General features: G+C 42.8%; 1 protein-coding gene across 6 annotated transcripts in view; it reads right to left on the bottom strand.

Moving 5' to 3' along the window:
* Window positions 1–14,299, bottom strand: part of TMEM131L (transmembrane 131 like) — a 126,705-nt gene extending 112,406 nt beyond the window's left edge. For 4 of the 6 annotated variants that reach the window (XM_073341401.1, XM_073341402.1, XM_073341403.1 and 1 more), the window contains exons 1-4: window positions 14,090–14,299; window positions 13,222–13,292; window positions 6,865–6,954; window positions 3,863–3,906 (exon numbers count right to left, since the gene is read on the bottom strand). In XM_073341401.1, coding sequence (XP_073197502.1) covers window positions 3,863–3,906; window positions 6,865–6,954; window positions 13,222–13,292; window positions 14,090–14,213 — 329 coding nt within the window. In that variant the 5' untranslated portion in view covers window positions 14,214–14,299. The remainder of the gene's footprint in view (window positions 1–3,862; window positions 3,907–6,864; window positions 6,955–13,221; window positions 13,293–14,089) is intronic. The other 2 variants (XM_073341404.1, XM_073341406.1) reach the window with 1 other exon arrangement.
* Window positions 14,300–14,622: the final 323 nt, after the last annotated feature.

The raw sequence follows: 14,622 nt of genomic DNA, 5'->3' as shown, positions 1-14,622 counted from the left end.
ACTTGTCAGTGAAAGGTTCTTTCCAAAATTTATGACAAAATGGCAACCCTCTCCATATTTTTTTTTAAATATGGTTTTGGCATTAGCCTATGTAGAAAATTGGGTACAAAGATAATAAATTATATCTATTCCTTTTATATACACAACACAAAACACACCTCAAATGGATGCTTCTGAGATGCACATGTACAGGAAGTCAGTTAATACAGTTAATGCCTTAGTGATCATTTTTCTAAAATTAGATTAACAAGCTCCCAAAAGAACCCATTAACTTAGCATTAGACATTGCAGACTATGTAATGCTTTGGGAAGATCTCTGTGTGTGTGTCCCAAGATCCATAACTCTGTCTGCTTTCTTCAGCACTGGAGACCGCTTTAATTCACTTTCACCATTATACTTGCTACTTTTAGCTTGGGTTTTTTACCCATGAAAGCTTATGCCCAAATAAATCTGTTAGTCTTTAAGGTGCCACCAGACTCTTCATTGTTTTTGTGGATACAGACTAACACGGCTACCCCTCGGATACTACTCTTATTACTATCTTTCTCAGCTATCTTTTCTAGCCCTTATTCATAATGTCCAAATAACTACTGCATATGCAGGAAAATACAAAAAAAAGCTTAAAGGACACATGCAAATCGAGAGCTATATAGATAGATTTCCCAGAGCACTCAAGTATGAAAACAGTTTAAGCGTGCAGTACAGCTGACAAATTTTACTTTCACAACAAAGATCTATATTCGAGATGGATCAGCCATTAAGCTATTTTAAAACATCTGAGTAGCTAAAAATTGGTCACAGGACCTATCACAATCTCAGGAACTATTTTAAGCTTTTACCAATATTTTTATTACCAGTGCCCTTTGAGCCAGCCAGGCAACCTTTGAGCCAGCCACAGAACCTACCGGGAAAAGCAAACATCAAAGGACGTTTTTTCTCCCCATGCTCCATGTTTCTGGCAACTAATTAGAAGCACAAACACCATCTTCAGTTGGTCCTGACTTCATCCCAGCAATGCTTCGAGATGCATTAAAAACACTGCATGGAAAAAATCTTACAGGCCACAGGCACAAACAGCAGGACAAAAACCTCAGTCCTTATCCAGGCAGAACTCCCACTGTTATCAATGGAAGTTTTGCCTGAGTAACAACTGAAGGATCTGGCCCTTCTTTGGCAGGAAAAACAAGGTAAAGTTATCAGCCATATTGTGACTAGGAATCACATGTAGTACATGGGCAGGAACTGTAAGCAGCAACCGGTAGAGGTACCAACAACTGTGCTATTCCATTTCAAATGCCAGTTTTACCATTCTCTAGGACTTGAGGGAGAACAGAGATAACAGCTTTGATTCTGTCCTGGATTAGGCAGGCTCCTGACTGCATATCCTAGGCAGCTGGACTCCTGATGGAAAAAAATTTACCTGGAAGAGGGCTGCAGTGGGGTGCAAATCACCCAACAACCCCTGCTCCACTAATAATTAAGAAGGTAATGAAATCCTGTGTTTGCCCACATTTAATCACTGGCTGAATGAAACAAGCTTTTGTGGATAACTGCAGCTATTCATATATTGTTGCATTATATCTAAAACATTTGTTTATTTTAAGTCCTGTGATCTGTATGACTTACATGGCACTGAAAGATGTGCCTACACTAATGTGTACCAAAGAACAGAACTGTTTCACTGGTAGATTTCCAAGTATTTTAATCTGGACACTTAGAGAAAACAAAATATGTGAAAAAAACTGTGTAATATTTAGGGTTGTGGGTTTGTCACGGTGCTAAAAGTATTACTGATATTGTGACTTTTCTTTGTGTCAATGACTTCAATAAAGCAGGTTTCAGAGTAGCAGCAGTGTTAGTCTGTATCCGCAAAAAGAAAAGGAGTACTTGTGGCACATTAGAGACTAACCAATTTATTAGAGCATAAGCTTTCGTTGGCTACAGCCCACATCATTGGATGCATAGAATGGAACATATAGTAAGAAGATATATATATACACATACAGAGAAGGTGGAAGTTGCCATACAAACTGTAAGAGGCTAATTAATTGAGACTAGGAGTGGCTGGGTCATTACACATACTGAATCTATTTCCCTATGTTACGTAACCTCACATCTTCTTGTCAACTGTCTAAATGGGCCATCTTGATTATCACTACAAAAGTTTTTTTCTCCTGCTGATAATAGCTCATCTTAATTAATTAGCCTCTTACAGTTTGTATGACAATTTCCACCTTCTCTGTATGTGTATATAAATATCTTCTTACTGTATGTTCCATTCTATGCATCCAATGCAGTGGGCTCTAGTCCACGAAAGCTTATGCTCTCGTAAATTGGTTAGTCTCTAAGGTGCCACAAGTATTCCTGTTCTTTTTAATAAAGCAGCATTTCCCAGACAATGGTGGATTGCCGGCCCCGTACAGAGGGAAGGCCCTGGAAAGTAAGCCCACACCAGCCCAGTGAGGAGGGGAAGCCTGGGAGGAGAGCCTGGAGAGCGAGTCTATCCTGCACTCACCCCATGACAATGGCTCCTGTCCCACGGGGCTGGGCCTGGCTTCCCAGTCCTGGAGCATGGGATCATCGCATCACTCACTTAAATTTTGCCTGGCCACCCTCCTGTCATGACAGAAGGGGTGACTGGACCAAATATGCATGGCACTGAGACCCTGTGCATCAGGTCACAACACCTGGAGCAGCGAGCTGGACCCAACCCTATGGGACAGGAACCACCAGTGTCGGGTGAGCTTGCTCTTCCATCCCCCCTGTCCCGCAAGGGCTTCTCCTACTCACTGGGCTGGGCTCATTCTCCAGGTCTCTTCCCCCACACTTCACAGGGCCTCCCCTCCTCATCAGGCTGGGAACAGAGTTCCAGTGCCAGGGTGGAGGCTGCTGCTGCAGGTGGTCAGTGCACCTTTGGTAGGGTGAGGAGGCAGCAGCATGGAGAAGAACACAAGCGGTGACCTCCCATGAGTTTGTATCCTGGGTGGGTTTTTCCCTGTGTCAGTAGACAGACTACTGTGGAAGTATTTATGTATATTGCATTTAAAGAGGCACAGATAGTTGAATGTTCATATCCATGATTTTACACACCATTTCCCCTGAACCCGTGACTTTAACTAAATTTACCATGACCACTCCATGACTTTGGATAAGTATGCTGTGACAAATCTGCAGCCCTAGATACTACCCAACCCTTTAAAATGGAAGGACTGACATTAAAAGAAACAGCATAGTTAAGAGCTACATTTCTTAAAAACTTTATTGTTTATCTAATTTCAAGAAACTGAAAGTCCAGGAAATATATGGATCTATAATAACAAGGTGAGACTGTTTCTCTCCCCCACCAGCTCTTCTATCATGCCTATCACTGTAAATATACAAGTGTTAACAACACTCACAACATTCGCAACACTGTGAGATTATTATAATTTACAACTGAGATTTGATCCATTACAAGTTCAAACAACAGACACTCTATGAAAGATACATAAAGTCCATTTTCAAATGTAAAAATCTTTTGTGCAAAAACCATGAAAATCAAATACAACTAAGGTAAAAAATTAGGAAGAAAAGAGGCAAGAGTATTTTTCTGAGCCTGGTACATATTGTGCTTTACATCTGGCTTCACTGACAACAATTAGTTTGTATTAACATTAATTAACATTAACAATGATATAAGTACTGTAGCATTAATGTCATGGACATTTCAAGTTTATTATAAAACACAATGTAATATGTCAGAATACTTTTATTTTTAACTAATCTGTCCAGTGACACCTGAATGCGTTTTAAAGTGTATAATGCAGTTTTATAAACTGAGATGAGCTCTAATATCCATGGTTTAAGTTGGGTTTTGCTTACCTTTGCTCTTGTGGATGCTCTTCCACATCCTCCTCAGAATCAGCCTAATGAACAGAAAAAATACTGTGTGAGGATTTAAATATCATTACAGTGTACAGTGGAAATGTACTGTGCTTCTAATCCCACTGAAACTGACACAATCATGATTCACAAGTAAAAAGACAGCAGAAATTATAAAAGAATTAAGTAGCTCCATTCAGTACAAAGAAATTCTACATGCTTAAGTAATTAAACAACATCTAACCAAGATTTAGGATTTTACTGCCACTTAATATCGTTAATCCATTATCTTTTCTAAACTTCCATCTACTGTATTTATTTCCGACTGTACAAATGCACCTATTCAGAATTTTATGCACATGTACAATTCAAATGATTAAAAGCATACAGAAAGAATTAAAGATAAACCAATATCAACACTAAACACTCCCAAATCATAAAGATCAATCAGTTCCCCTCAAAGTACTGGTCATTATTCAATGCATTCATTAGCCAAAGTCTGAGAAAACAGACCATAAAACACCTTTAAGGTCGACAAACTCTGGCATTTGTCTGACCAAAGGCAAGGAAGCAAATTCCTAAATCTAGGACTCTCCAATGAACACAGAAGCCCACAAACATTTCTAGGGCCTATGAGCTCAAGCATCACAGCTGATCTCAACTGCTGAAATAGAACATGAGAAGAGAGATGGTCTCCAAAACATACATGGCACAAATCATGACAATTTGTAGTTCAAAACACTTTGAATTGCATACTGAAGTGAAACAGAGCTTTGATTTAATATGCTTGTTGCAGGAAACCCCTTTAAATGGGCAAATAGCTATGTTCTGAACCAGCTGGTGTTTCCAAGTGGTCTTCAGGTGTAGTGCAAAACAGGGTGCAACCATGCAATTTGCACTGACCAAGTAAAGGACAACATTAGTTAGAGTAACATTTTCATGAACAGGTCAGTCATCTTGCCAAGCACAAATGATATGAAGTTTTCTTGGTTACTGAAGCACCAGCTTGAAGTCCCACAAGATACTCAACTTGCAAACCTGAACAGCAAATAGTAGGAAAACGTCGCACAAAGAAAAGATAGAACTTTTATGACTTCCTCCAGCTGTTTTCCCATTCTACCTCTAACCCAGGATGAACCTCTGATTCAAGCTCCAATTTTGGTTAGACACTGGAGAAGTGATTAACTATCATCGAGGTCCAATAAAATGGAAACTCAGAGCTGTGGGGCAACAAAGCCCACACAGCTTCACAAACCTACTGAGCAATGGATGGCAGAAAAGAATCCCTGAAGAGATGAGCAGCTGCTCAATATTAGCCAGGGGACTATGAAGAAAGGAAAAAGACAAGCACTCAGATACAATTCTATCTTTGCCAGGGTCAGCAAATGCATCAATATATCATTGGTTAATGGCATTAAAAGCATCTGATAGATTTTTTTTAAAAGGCAGCACAGACAGCTAATCTTTGTCCATCGCCAGAAGCAGATCACGAACCTATGAGACAAGTGCAGTCTTCATATCAAATCCAGGCCTGCAACAAGACTGACAGGAATTAAGAAAATCTGAGGACTTCAAAACCATTTCATAAACTTTCCTTAAAAAGGGAGGTTAGAAATTCACAACCTCAGAGGGTTCTTCAGCATCAGCGTAACAAGAGAGGTTAGCATCTGAAACTCCTGAAGAGGGGTTGACAATCTCCTCTCATAAATGAGCTAGCATCTTCCCCCACTAGACTTAACCAACTAGGAGGGAGATAAATCCAGTTTCCCAGCATTCCCTATGCATTTCAGAACCTCCACTTCAAATTTTAATCTTCCTAAACGAGCTATGTCACAACAAAGGCTAGTAATCCAGTCTGATTCTAAGTGGTATTACCCACAACCTTTAACAAGCGTGAAAACCTAAAATCTGATTCTCTGTTGTCTCATTCTGTATCTCCAGGGTCTTCATCATTCTTTAACAGTTCTACTGCTCAGGACTTCACATTCGCTATGGTGTGGAGAAGATATCCTTCCGCATCAGTGGTACAGCCATGGCATAACACCTCGAACATTCATGACTTGGAACATGCCTTCTAGCTCTAATACTATCTTCCTTCCTCTAGCTGTCAAACTCTATCAGTAGGGTGAATAAAAATCAATGATTTTTAAAAAAAAAATTGAATTTTTTTTATTTAAATTGGATTTTTTTTGATAAAATGCTTTTTGAGGAAAAAAGCAATCTAAAATATAGTTTTAATTAAGATACATTATAGCTCAAAAATATCTCATCATGGAATAGGGATTATAAATTCTAATACTATAGTATGAGACAATATAGTCATGTAATGTTTAAGAAAAATTTTGTAAATAAGTTCCAATAGTTCATGGATTAGGGACCCAATTTTATGGGATTTAGGTTAATCTTTCTATCTACCCAATGGAACTCAGTGCTCAGTCTAGAAGATACCATCAGAGATGCTTAATTTTGCAGTTCTCAAACTGTGGATTTGTATCTCCAGAGATAACATGCTTGTTAACAGCAAGAATGTTTTAAATAAATAAATAAATATATAGATGTGAGAAATAACAGATCTCAACCCTACTGTCCCTCTGCACATTTGTGTACACAGAGTTAATCCCTTAACTCTCTCTAAAAGTGCAATGTTTCAAAAAGTTCAACAAATAGAAGATTGTTGGGGGAAGAACAGATCTGGAGATAAATGTGAGAAGGGAGGGACAGGCAGGAGAAACAAAAAAGTTAAACTGTTTGAGCAGCATATTCCATAAGTCTTGAGGTCTTTCTGAGTGTAGCTTTCATTGATTTGAGATCTACCATACCATTCTCTCCCTAGAAGGGAAAACCTATAATGGCAGCAGGCCGTAAAAGAGACCCAGTTTGGGAATAAGAACCATTCAAGAAATATATGTTTGCTGATGATGTTTTAAAGAAAGTCACACCAGTGAACTGGTGTAAGTCACTTAAGCATTTGGATTCAGAGACTGTTGAAGTAATAATCTCACTTTTAACAGCAGTAGCTTCTTCTGCCAGTGTAGAAAGAATATTTTCTTCCTTTGGACTAATTCATTCCAAATTGAGAAATCGTTTGGGACCTGAAAAAACAGGAAAGCTTGTTTTTCTTTTCCAGATTATGAACAAAAGGGAAAATGAAGGTGAAGATGACTGAGTTAACTGCAGAAGCCAGTATTTTAAGTTTCTCATGTTGACCTGGCTGACGTATTTGATTTAATTTTTGTTTTTTTTAAATATTTCATTTAACTATTTTAAACAATTTTAACAAAAACAAACCTGATTTTAAAAAACCTGAATGTTTAACTAAATTCAAAAATTCATGCGCTTGTTTTGTTAAAATGTTATATGTTTGCTGTTGAAGAAAAAAATCCCAGAATACATAACGTTGTTTTAGTTAAATAAACCAATTTAAATGTGCGTCTGGTGATGTTCTCCTCCTAATACAGCATGGCAAGAAAATCCTCCAAATATTAATGATTAACCTGTTGAGTTGGAGATAGTTCACCTCCCAATGACTTCATAAATATCTGCTTCTATTACCTTTGGTAAATGAAATAACCAAACAATCATTCATTTTCTGATATAGCTGTAAAACTAATCTGAAAAGTTTTCAAAAGAAATCACTTTTAAAATGTATAGTGTGTACCTTCTAAAAATGAAACCTACATCTATCTCTGAGTTGTGAAAAATATGTATTAAGGTTATAACAACCAACAAGAATGCACTTTTATGTAGAAATCCATGATTAAATCGAGTCTTCCTGACCAGTGATTTAAATCATGATTTAAATCAAATCCACCCTGTATATCAGCATTATCTGGGAGAAACATGCAGGGAATGAGTAACTCAGCACAACTTCATTGACAATCTAGGATAAAAAGATAGCCTGGTAGGACAATATGTTATCTGGGGAGTTGCCAGTCTGAACAGCCATTTCCTGACAGCCATCTGAAATCTAACTTGTTCTGGAGGTAGATCAGGGGTCAGCAACCTATGGCACGCGTGCCAAAGACGGCATACGAGCCGATTTTTAATGGCACGTTGCTGCCCGCCGGCTCCCAGCCGCCCACCCCGCTCCCGAACCCAGGCTGGGACCCCGGCAGGCAGCAGCGTGCCATTAAAAATCCTGCCCGCCCCGGCCTGCTCTTCTCTGCCCCCAACACCCAGCGTGGGCAGGGTGAAGAAGCTTGGTCCTGCCAGCTGCTGCTGCAGTGCAAGTGAGCTCCCCACTCCCCCGCCCCTTCCCCCAGCATGCTGCGTTCCTGCCCATCCTCCTCTCCCTGCCCCCATCAGCTGATGGCCCTTGCGAGGGATGGGGAGAAGTGGAGCCGCAGTGTGCTTGCTGCTCCGGGGAGGAGGCGGAGAAGAGGTTAGGACGGGGTCTTGGGGAACGGGGTGGAATCAGGGCATAACCCCTCCAGCCCCCTGCCGTGAGCCGCTCTGGTCAGGGGGCTGCAAGCACCCTCATGACCCTAGCCCACATCCCCAGCCCTCTGCCCTGACCCCTACACCTCCCCACACACACACACACCAGCCCTCTGCCCTGACCCCTGCACCCCCCACAACCCCAGCCCTGACTCCAGCATCCTCCACACATACCCAGCCCCCCCACACCCCATGCCCTGACTCCTGCACCCTCCTCACACACCCCGAGCCCTCTGCCCTGACTCCTGTACCTTCCTCACACACCCGCAGCCCCCTGTCCTGACTCTTGCACCCCCCACACCCCATACCCTGACTCTTGCACCCCCCCACATTCCCACCCCCACCCTGAGCACCAAACGGGAGCTCCTGCACCCCCCCACACACACATTCTCACCCGCACCCCTCGTACCAAACGGGAGCTGCCCAGGTAAGCACTCCACACCCAAACCTCCTGCTCCAACTCTGAGCCCCCTCCCTCATTCTAGCTCCTGGCCAGACCCTGCACCCCAACCTCCAGCCTGCTCCTTCACCCCCAGCCCTGTGCACTCCCACCCTCAGCTCAGTGCAGAGGGAGACAGGAAAAGAATGTTCTAGAACCAGGGAGAAGGTAGGTACCCATTCTATGTGGGCAGGGCCAGGATCCCAGACTGGCAGCGGGCTGGAGGGGCCGGGACCCTGGCTGGCAGGAGCCAACAGATGGAACCCCGGACTGGCAGCGGTCTGAGTGGCAGCCGGCTGAGCCGCTCAGCCCACTGCCAGTCTGGGGTTCTGGCTGCCAGCCCGGGGTTCTGGCTGCCAGCCCCTTGCCAGCCGGGGTCCCGGCCACAGGCCCCGCTCAGCCTGCTGCCAGCCTTGGTGAACGGAACCCCAGGCCGGCAGCGGGCTGAGCGGGCCGGCGGCATAAGATCAGCATTTTAATTTAATTTTAAATGAAGCTTCTTAAACATTTTGAAAACCTTGTTTACTTTACATACGACAATAGCTTAGTTATATAATATATAGACTTATAGAGAGAGACCTTCTAAAAAACATTAGAATGCATTACTGGCACGTGAAACCTTAAATTAAAGTGAATAAATGAAGACTCGGCACACCACTTCTGAAAGGTTGCCGACCCCTGAGGTAGACCAACAAATAAGAGGTGTCCTAACCTCATAATGGAGGTGGCAAAGGTATTATCCATGACAAGAGTGCAATCTCTTCCCTCCAAAACTCATTCAAAATCAAGATCCCGTGTATACACAGCTGTGTGTATTAGGCTAGAAAGCACGTGGGGTAGTCCCATATTTGGCAGGGCACCCATGATATTCTGAGCTAACACTGGACAGTTTCTGTATTATCTGTATAAACAATCAGTCACAACTACTCCAACACTGCATTAAGAGGAATACAGTACAGCAGAACCTCACGAGTTAGGAACACCAGAGTTACGAACTGACCGGTCAACCACACACCTCATTTGGAACTGAAAGAATGCAGTCAAGCAGCAGCAGAGACACACACACACACAATATCAAATACAGTAGTGTGTTAAATGTAAACCACTAAAAAAATAAAGGGAAAGTTTAAAAAAAGATGTGACATGGTAAGAAAACTGTTTCTGTGCTTGCTTCATTTAAATTAAGATGGTTAAAAGCAGCATTTTTTCTTCTGCATAGTAAAGTTTTAAAGCTGTATTAAGTCAATGTTCAGTTGTAAACTTTTTAAACAACATACAACGTTTTGTTCAGATTTACGAACACTTTAGAGTTACAAATCTAGAGTTTGTACTTTAGAGTTACAAACACTTCAGAGTTACAATTTCTGAGGTGTTCATAATTCCGCGGTTCTACTGTAATTCTCAACCAAGGTCTTTAAGAGTAGGCTGCACATCCACACAAGTCCCTCTGTCTCAGATTGAGCTCTCTTAGGGTACACCTACACTGCAAAACAAAAAAAATAAAATCCCACAGCAGCAAGTCTCAGAGCCTGGGTCAACTGACTCAGGCTCATGCTATGGGGCTAAAAATAGCGGTGTAGACATTCCCGCTCAGGCTGGAGCTTAGGTTCTGAATCCCAGCCCAGGTGGGAACATCTACACTGCTATTTTCAGCCCCATAGCTCAAACCCAACAAGCCAGAATCAGTTGACCTGGTGTCAGACTCACCGCTGCATTTTTTTTTTCTTTTTTTTAAACAATGTAGACATAACCTAAGTTGAATACAGCTTTAAAGTGGGAGACCTCATACATTCCATCTGAGCTTTAACCAACTTATCTGGGCTAATGACATACTGCAATGTCACCCAGCCAAGTCTCAGTTACACATGTAGCACCAAAGGCTTCAATAACCCTCTAATCAAAGATGGCAATTAATTTTATTAGCCACAGACACTACATTAAACAACATGAAGTGAAGTTAGGACCCTACCATCTGGCAGCCTGTGCACCAAAAAATCATCATCATCCCCCCAGACATAACCAGGGCACCGATATTAAACTACTAGCACCACTCTGTCCTTGAGACACCATCTCAACCTGCCTAGTCTCCCACAGCTGTACTTTAATAGGCTATAAAAATGTATGAATATCATTGCATTCCCTTTTATCCGAGTTTATTCCAGCATCCTGAAAATGTTCTGTGTAATTTAACATCACTATTTGTGGACATCTGCTAATACTTGTAAATACAGCCAAATCCACACTAGCAAGATCTTTTACAGAACATCCTGCAGGTCTATTATACTTAATTTATGTCCACAAATGTGACAGAATATAAGCTCCCCCACAATTTTGAAGTCATTTAAGATTTTATATATATATATATATATATGTATGCCACGGACACCACAAAGGAAAAGTTCAGTGCAAACTAGCAGTGCTTGATGACTTAATTGCTGGCATCTTCAATGTTTATAGCCATACCCAGGATTTGTTTTTAAATTGAAAAAAATATATTAACCCCCTCTCTGAATCTATGGTGGCTAAGAGGGTTATTTTTGTCCTGGGGATTTCCAAGTCACTCTTCCCATCATAAAATTCCCTTTAGTAACAGTATACTGAGTCTGTCTTACGGAGTGCCAATTTTTAATTACCATGCCATTGCTTTTTGGATTCTGGCAGAAACTAACAAAATATACTTGACCTTAAGAGCAACTACAACAGTGATCTGCTGATACTTTTTCAAAAAGTGCCTGTCAACAAAAACAAGTTGCGTTAAGAGTCCCTGATCCTTCTTTTTGTGTACAGATATAAAGAAAGTCACATCCCCCTTCCTTAACCCACTCCCCAAAAAAATCACGTGCTTGTTTTTTATTTTAGAAAAATCAGAATGCATTTCCCTTTTTCATTGGAGGACTCAAGAGCCTGTGTGCATATCTGGGGCTTTTTCAGCCCATAATTGAGAGGATTATGCTCAATAAATGTCGAGTCCTTTACAAAAGAACTTTTCTTTCTCGAGTTTTAGTTAAACAGACATTAACAAATTACAAACAAACAAACAAACAAACTCACAGAAAATTACAGAGTCTAAACAAAAGCCACATCTGTTCTCATCAAGTTTCCCCTTCTTGGTACTTATAAAGTCAACATTCCACTAGTTTTCCATTCATCCACAGTCTTTCAGGATAAACAGAACCTACATTTTTAATGTTACAAACAGGTAGGATTAAAAACAAACAAAACAAAACAAAACCACCTTGTTCTCCTGTGATGCACAAAGAAGGCCTGAAAGCATTCTCCCATCCCTTTCCTTCCACACACTTGCAGGTCACCTTAAAGAGAAACTAAGAAACCAAAAGAATGGTGCTGCCCAAGTCAGATTCAGAAAGCAAATGATTTCAAAACAAAAACAAAAATAAACCCCAGGTGAGATGTCATTATTGGCGATTGCTGCAAGTTATTATTTATGGAGGTCTGTCAGCATGCTGGATACTGAACCTACAAGAAGCAGTTAGACATTACGCTTCACACACAAATTATGGCTCAGTCTCAAATATTGTGTACATTGTGCATGAGGAGAAGTCATCACTGAGAGGCTTAGTGGATCAAATGTTTTAAAAAGTTGAATGGAGAGAAGAGAGTTCAAGCATAGGGGGCAGCATTGAAGAAAATGTGAGGGTAGTGGGGAGGGGCTTAAGAGGAGTAAAAACAATGGGAGGGAAAAGCAGGAGGAAATGGTTAGAGGAGTTTGAACTTGATATATCTCAGGTAGGCAAGAGGAAGCGAAGAACTAGGGACTGTAAAGCAATTACAAGCATTTAAGTGGTTTGTGTAGTTTCTTTCCCTCTAACTTGACTTCTTTCTTTTGAGTCTCACAGCTCTGGAAAACGAAATCAAGGCGGGACTTGATTACTGAATGGAATATTGAGCTTTTTAACCTTTAACACTCCAGCTCAAATCCTGCCCACATTAGCACATGCTTAAAGCTACCATTTGATGGATCTTTGGTGGTATATGTAAAATAAGATATTTGTGCCAAGCCACAATCCACATCAGAAAACCATCACTATAATTAGCAACATTGCTGGATACCTCCGCAAAAAGACAAAGGACTGAACAGACATACCTCTTCTGTCGCTATTAGGGCTCGTTACACCAAAACAGAATTGAGGTAGAGCAACACTGTAATAGACTGTCCTTTACAGGCTGCTTGATAATCACTTTATTTCTCTCAGAGTTACAATGTAATCTTAAATGTGAGCACTGCTGGCTGCTGCAACCCTGGCAAGGTGCAGTCCCAAACACACACCCTGCCCCTGAACCTATTATGATTCATGGTATCACATGGGGGACTTGTGCACTGTTGCCAGGTGCAGTGGCCACATAGTTTGTTTGCAAGGCAAACTGACATTAGTAGCAATCACTGCTGCTGGGGGCTGGCTGTCCAAGCTGCTTCTGCGCCTCCCTCTATACACCCCTCAGTGCTGTCAACATATCTCCTCACCTGAGTGGGCATCAGCAGTTCCCCTTCTTCAGCTTGCCACAGCTCCACCACGCTGGGGATTGGGTCAATAGCTAAACAAGCCAAACAAAACAACACACAGTAAAATAACTAATCATATTTTACATACAGGAGAAAGCTTTAACAGCAGCATTTAATGTTTCTCTTTTCCCCAATGCTGAAAAAAGTGTCCATATTAAAAGCAGCACGGGCTGGTGACATCTAAAGTGGGCAGGCAAACCTGGTGCCTTCCGAGCGAATTTGTAGCAGCGGGTTAAGATCATGATGTGTCTGACTCAAAACAGGGGGTGGGTTAATGCCTACCCTGAGGAGCCTCTACTGATTAAAAAGGAGGGTCTCTTTTCTCTGCAATGTCAGTGTGTGTGTGCAGCATGGCACAGCCGGGGGAGGGAGCCACAAGGATGTGGGGTTTGGGAGGGGGAAATTCATGGCTTATTTCGCTGTAACGCTGGCTCGCAGTTTGTTACAAGGCTGCAAGTGCTTCTAGCGTTAAAAGATGGGCCAAACCCGAGGACTCCAGCCACACCAGCAGAGCCAGAAACAATGCAGCAGGAAGCGGAGTCCTCCTCATTCTTCTCCCCTCCGTCTCAGGGCTGGGAACCATTACAGCCAACACAAAGCTAGGGGTTGTGCTCGAATCGCATGCACAAAAGGATGGAGGGAAAGGGAATGGCTTTGCGATCAAAATCGATCATGCTAGTCGGTGCTCGAGCAGGGCTTTCGCCTTTGCTTTGCCCATGCACAGCCCCTCTGCTCTCCTCCACCACCTTATTTACAAGCAGCAACCCCCTTCCCCCCATCTGCGAATTCCACCAGCCCCTTTCCCTTACGCTGATTTACCAGCGCTTACCTTGGCCCTGCGCTTCTCCCGGGCGAAAGCAGGGTAAGAGGACCTGGAAGACGCCTAGCAAGAGGTTCATGGCCGTGGCTGCGCGGCAGTAGCTGCCTTGCTGCGGGTAGCGCAGCCCCGCCATGCTGGTGCTCTGCTACTGCGCGCGGCTCCGGCAGTGTGGGCTGCAGGCTGCTACTGCAGCCGCCGCCTCGCTCCGCTCTGCGCGTGTGTGCCACAGATAGGGAGGGCTGGGCGCTGCGCGGCCCGGGCTGGAACGTTGACAATGAGAATGCAGCCTGCACGCGGGGCCCCGCCCGGCTGCCGCCGCTCCTGCAGAGCACATGGCAGAAGAGGCCGGCCACCGAGCTTGGGGGACGGGAGGGGGTGCAAGGTAAATCTTCAGCCAACACTGGCCCAAATCCGGCGCTCCTTACTCCGGCTCGCTGAGTTCAGCAGAAGCCGTGCCCGAGTCAGGAGACCAGTATGGGGCCTATTGTCTCAAGCTAAGGGAAATACAGTCGCTCAGCCCTGCTTTCCATGGGGTTTTAAAA

This window comes from Lepidochelys kempii, chromosome 4 (assembly GCF_965140285.1).
Source record: "Lepidochelys kempii isolate rLepKem1 chromosome 4, rLepKem1.hap1, whole genome shotgun sequence".
Taxonomy (NCBI): domain Eukaryota; kingdom Metazoa; phylum Chordata; order Testudines; family Cheloniidae; genus Lepidochelys; species Lepidochelys kempii.
The sequence above is the reverse complement of the archived record's forward strand: the minus strand, read 5'-3'. Positions and strand labels throughout refer to the sequence as shown.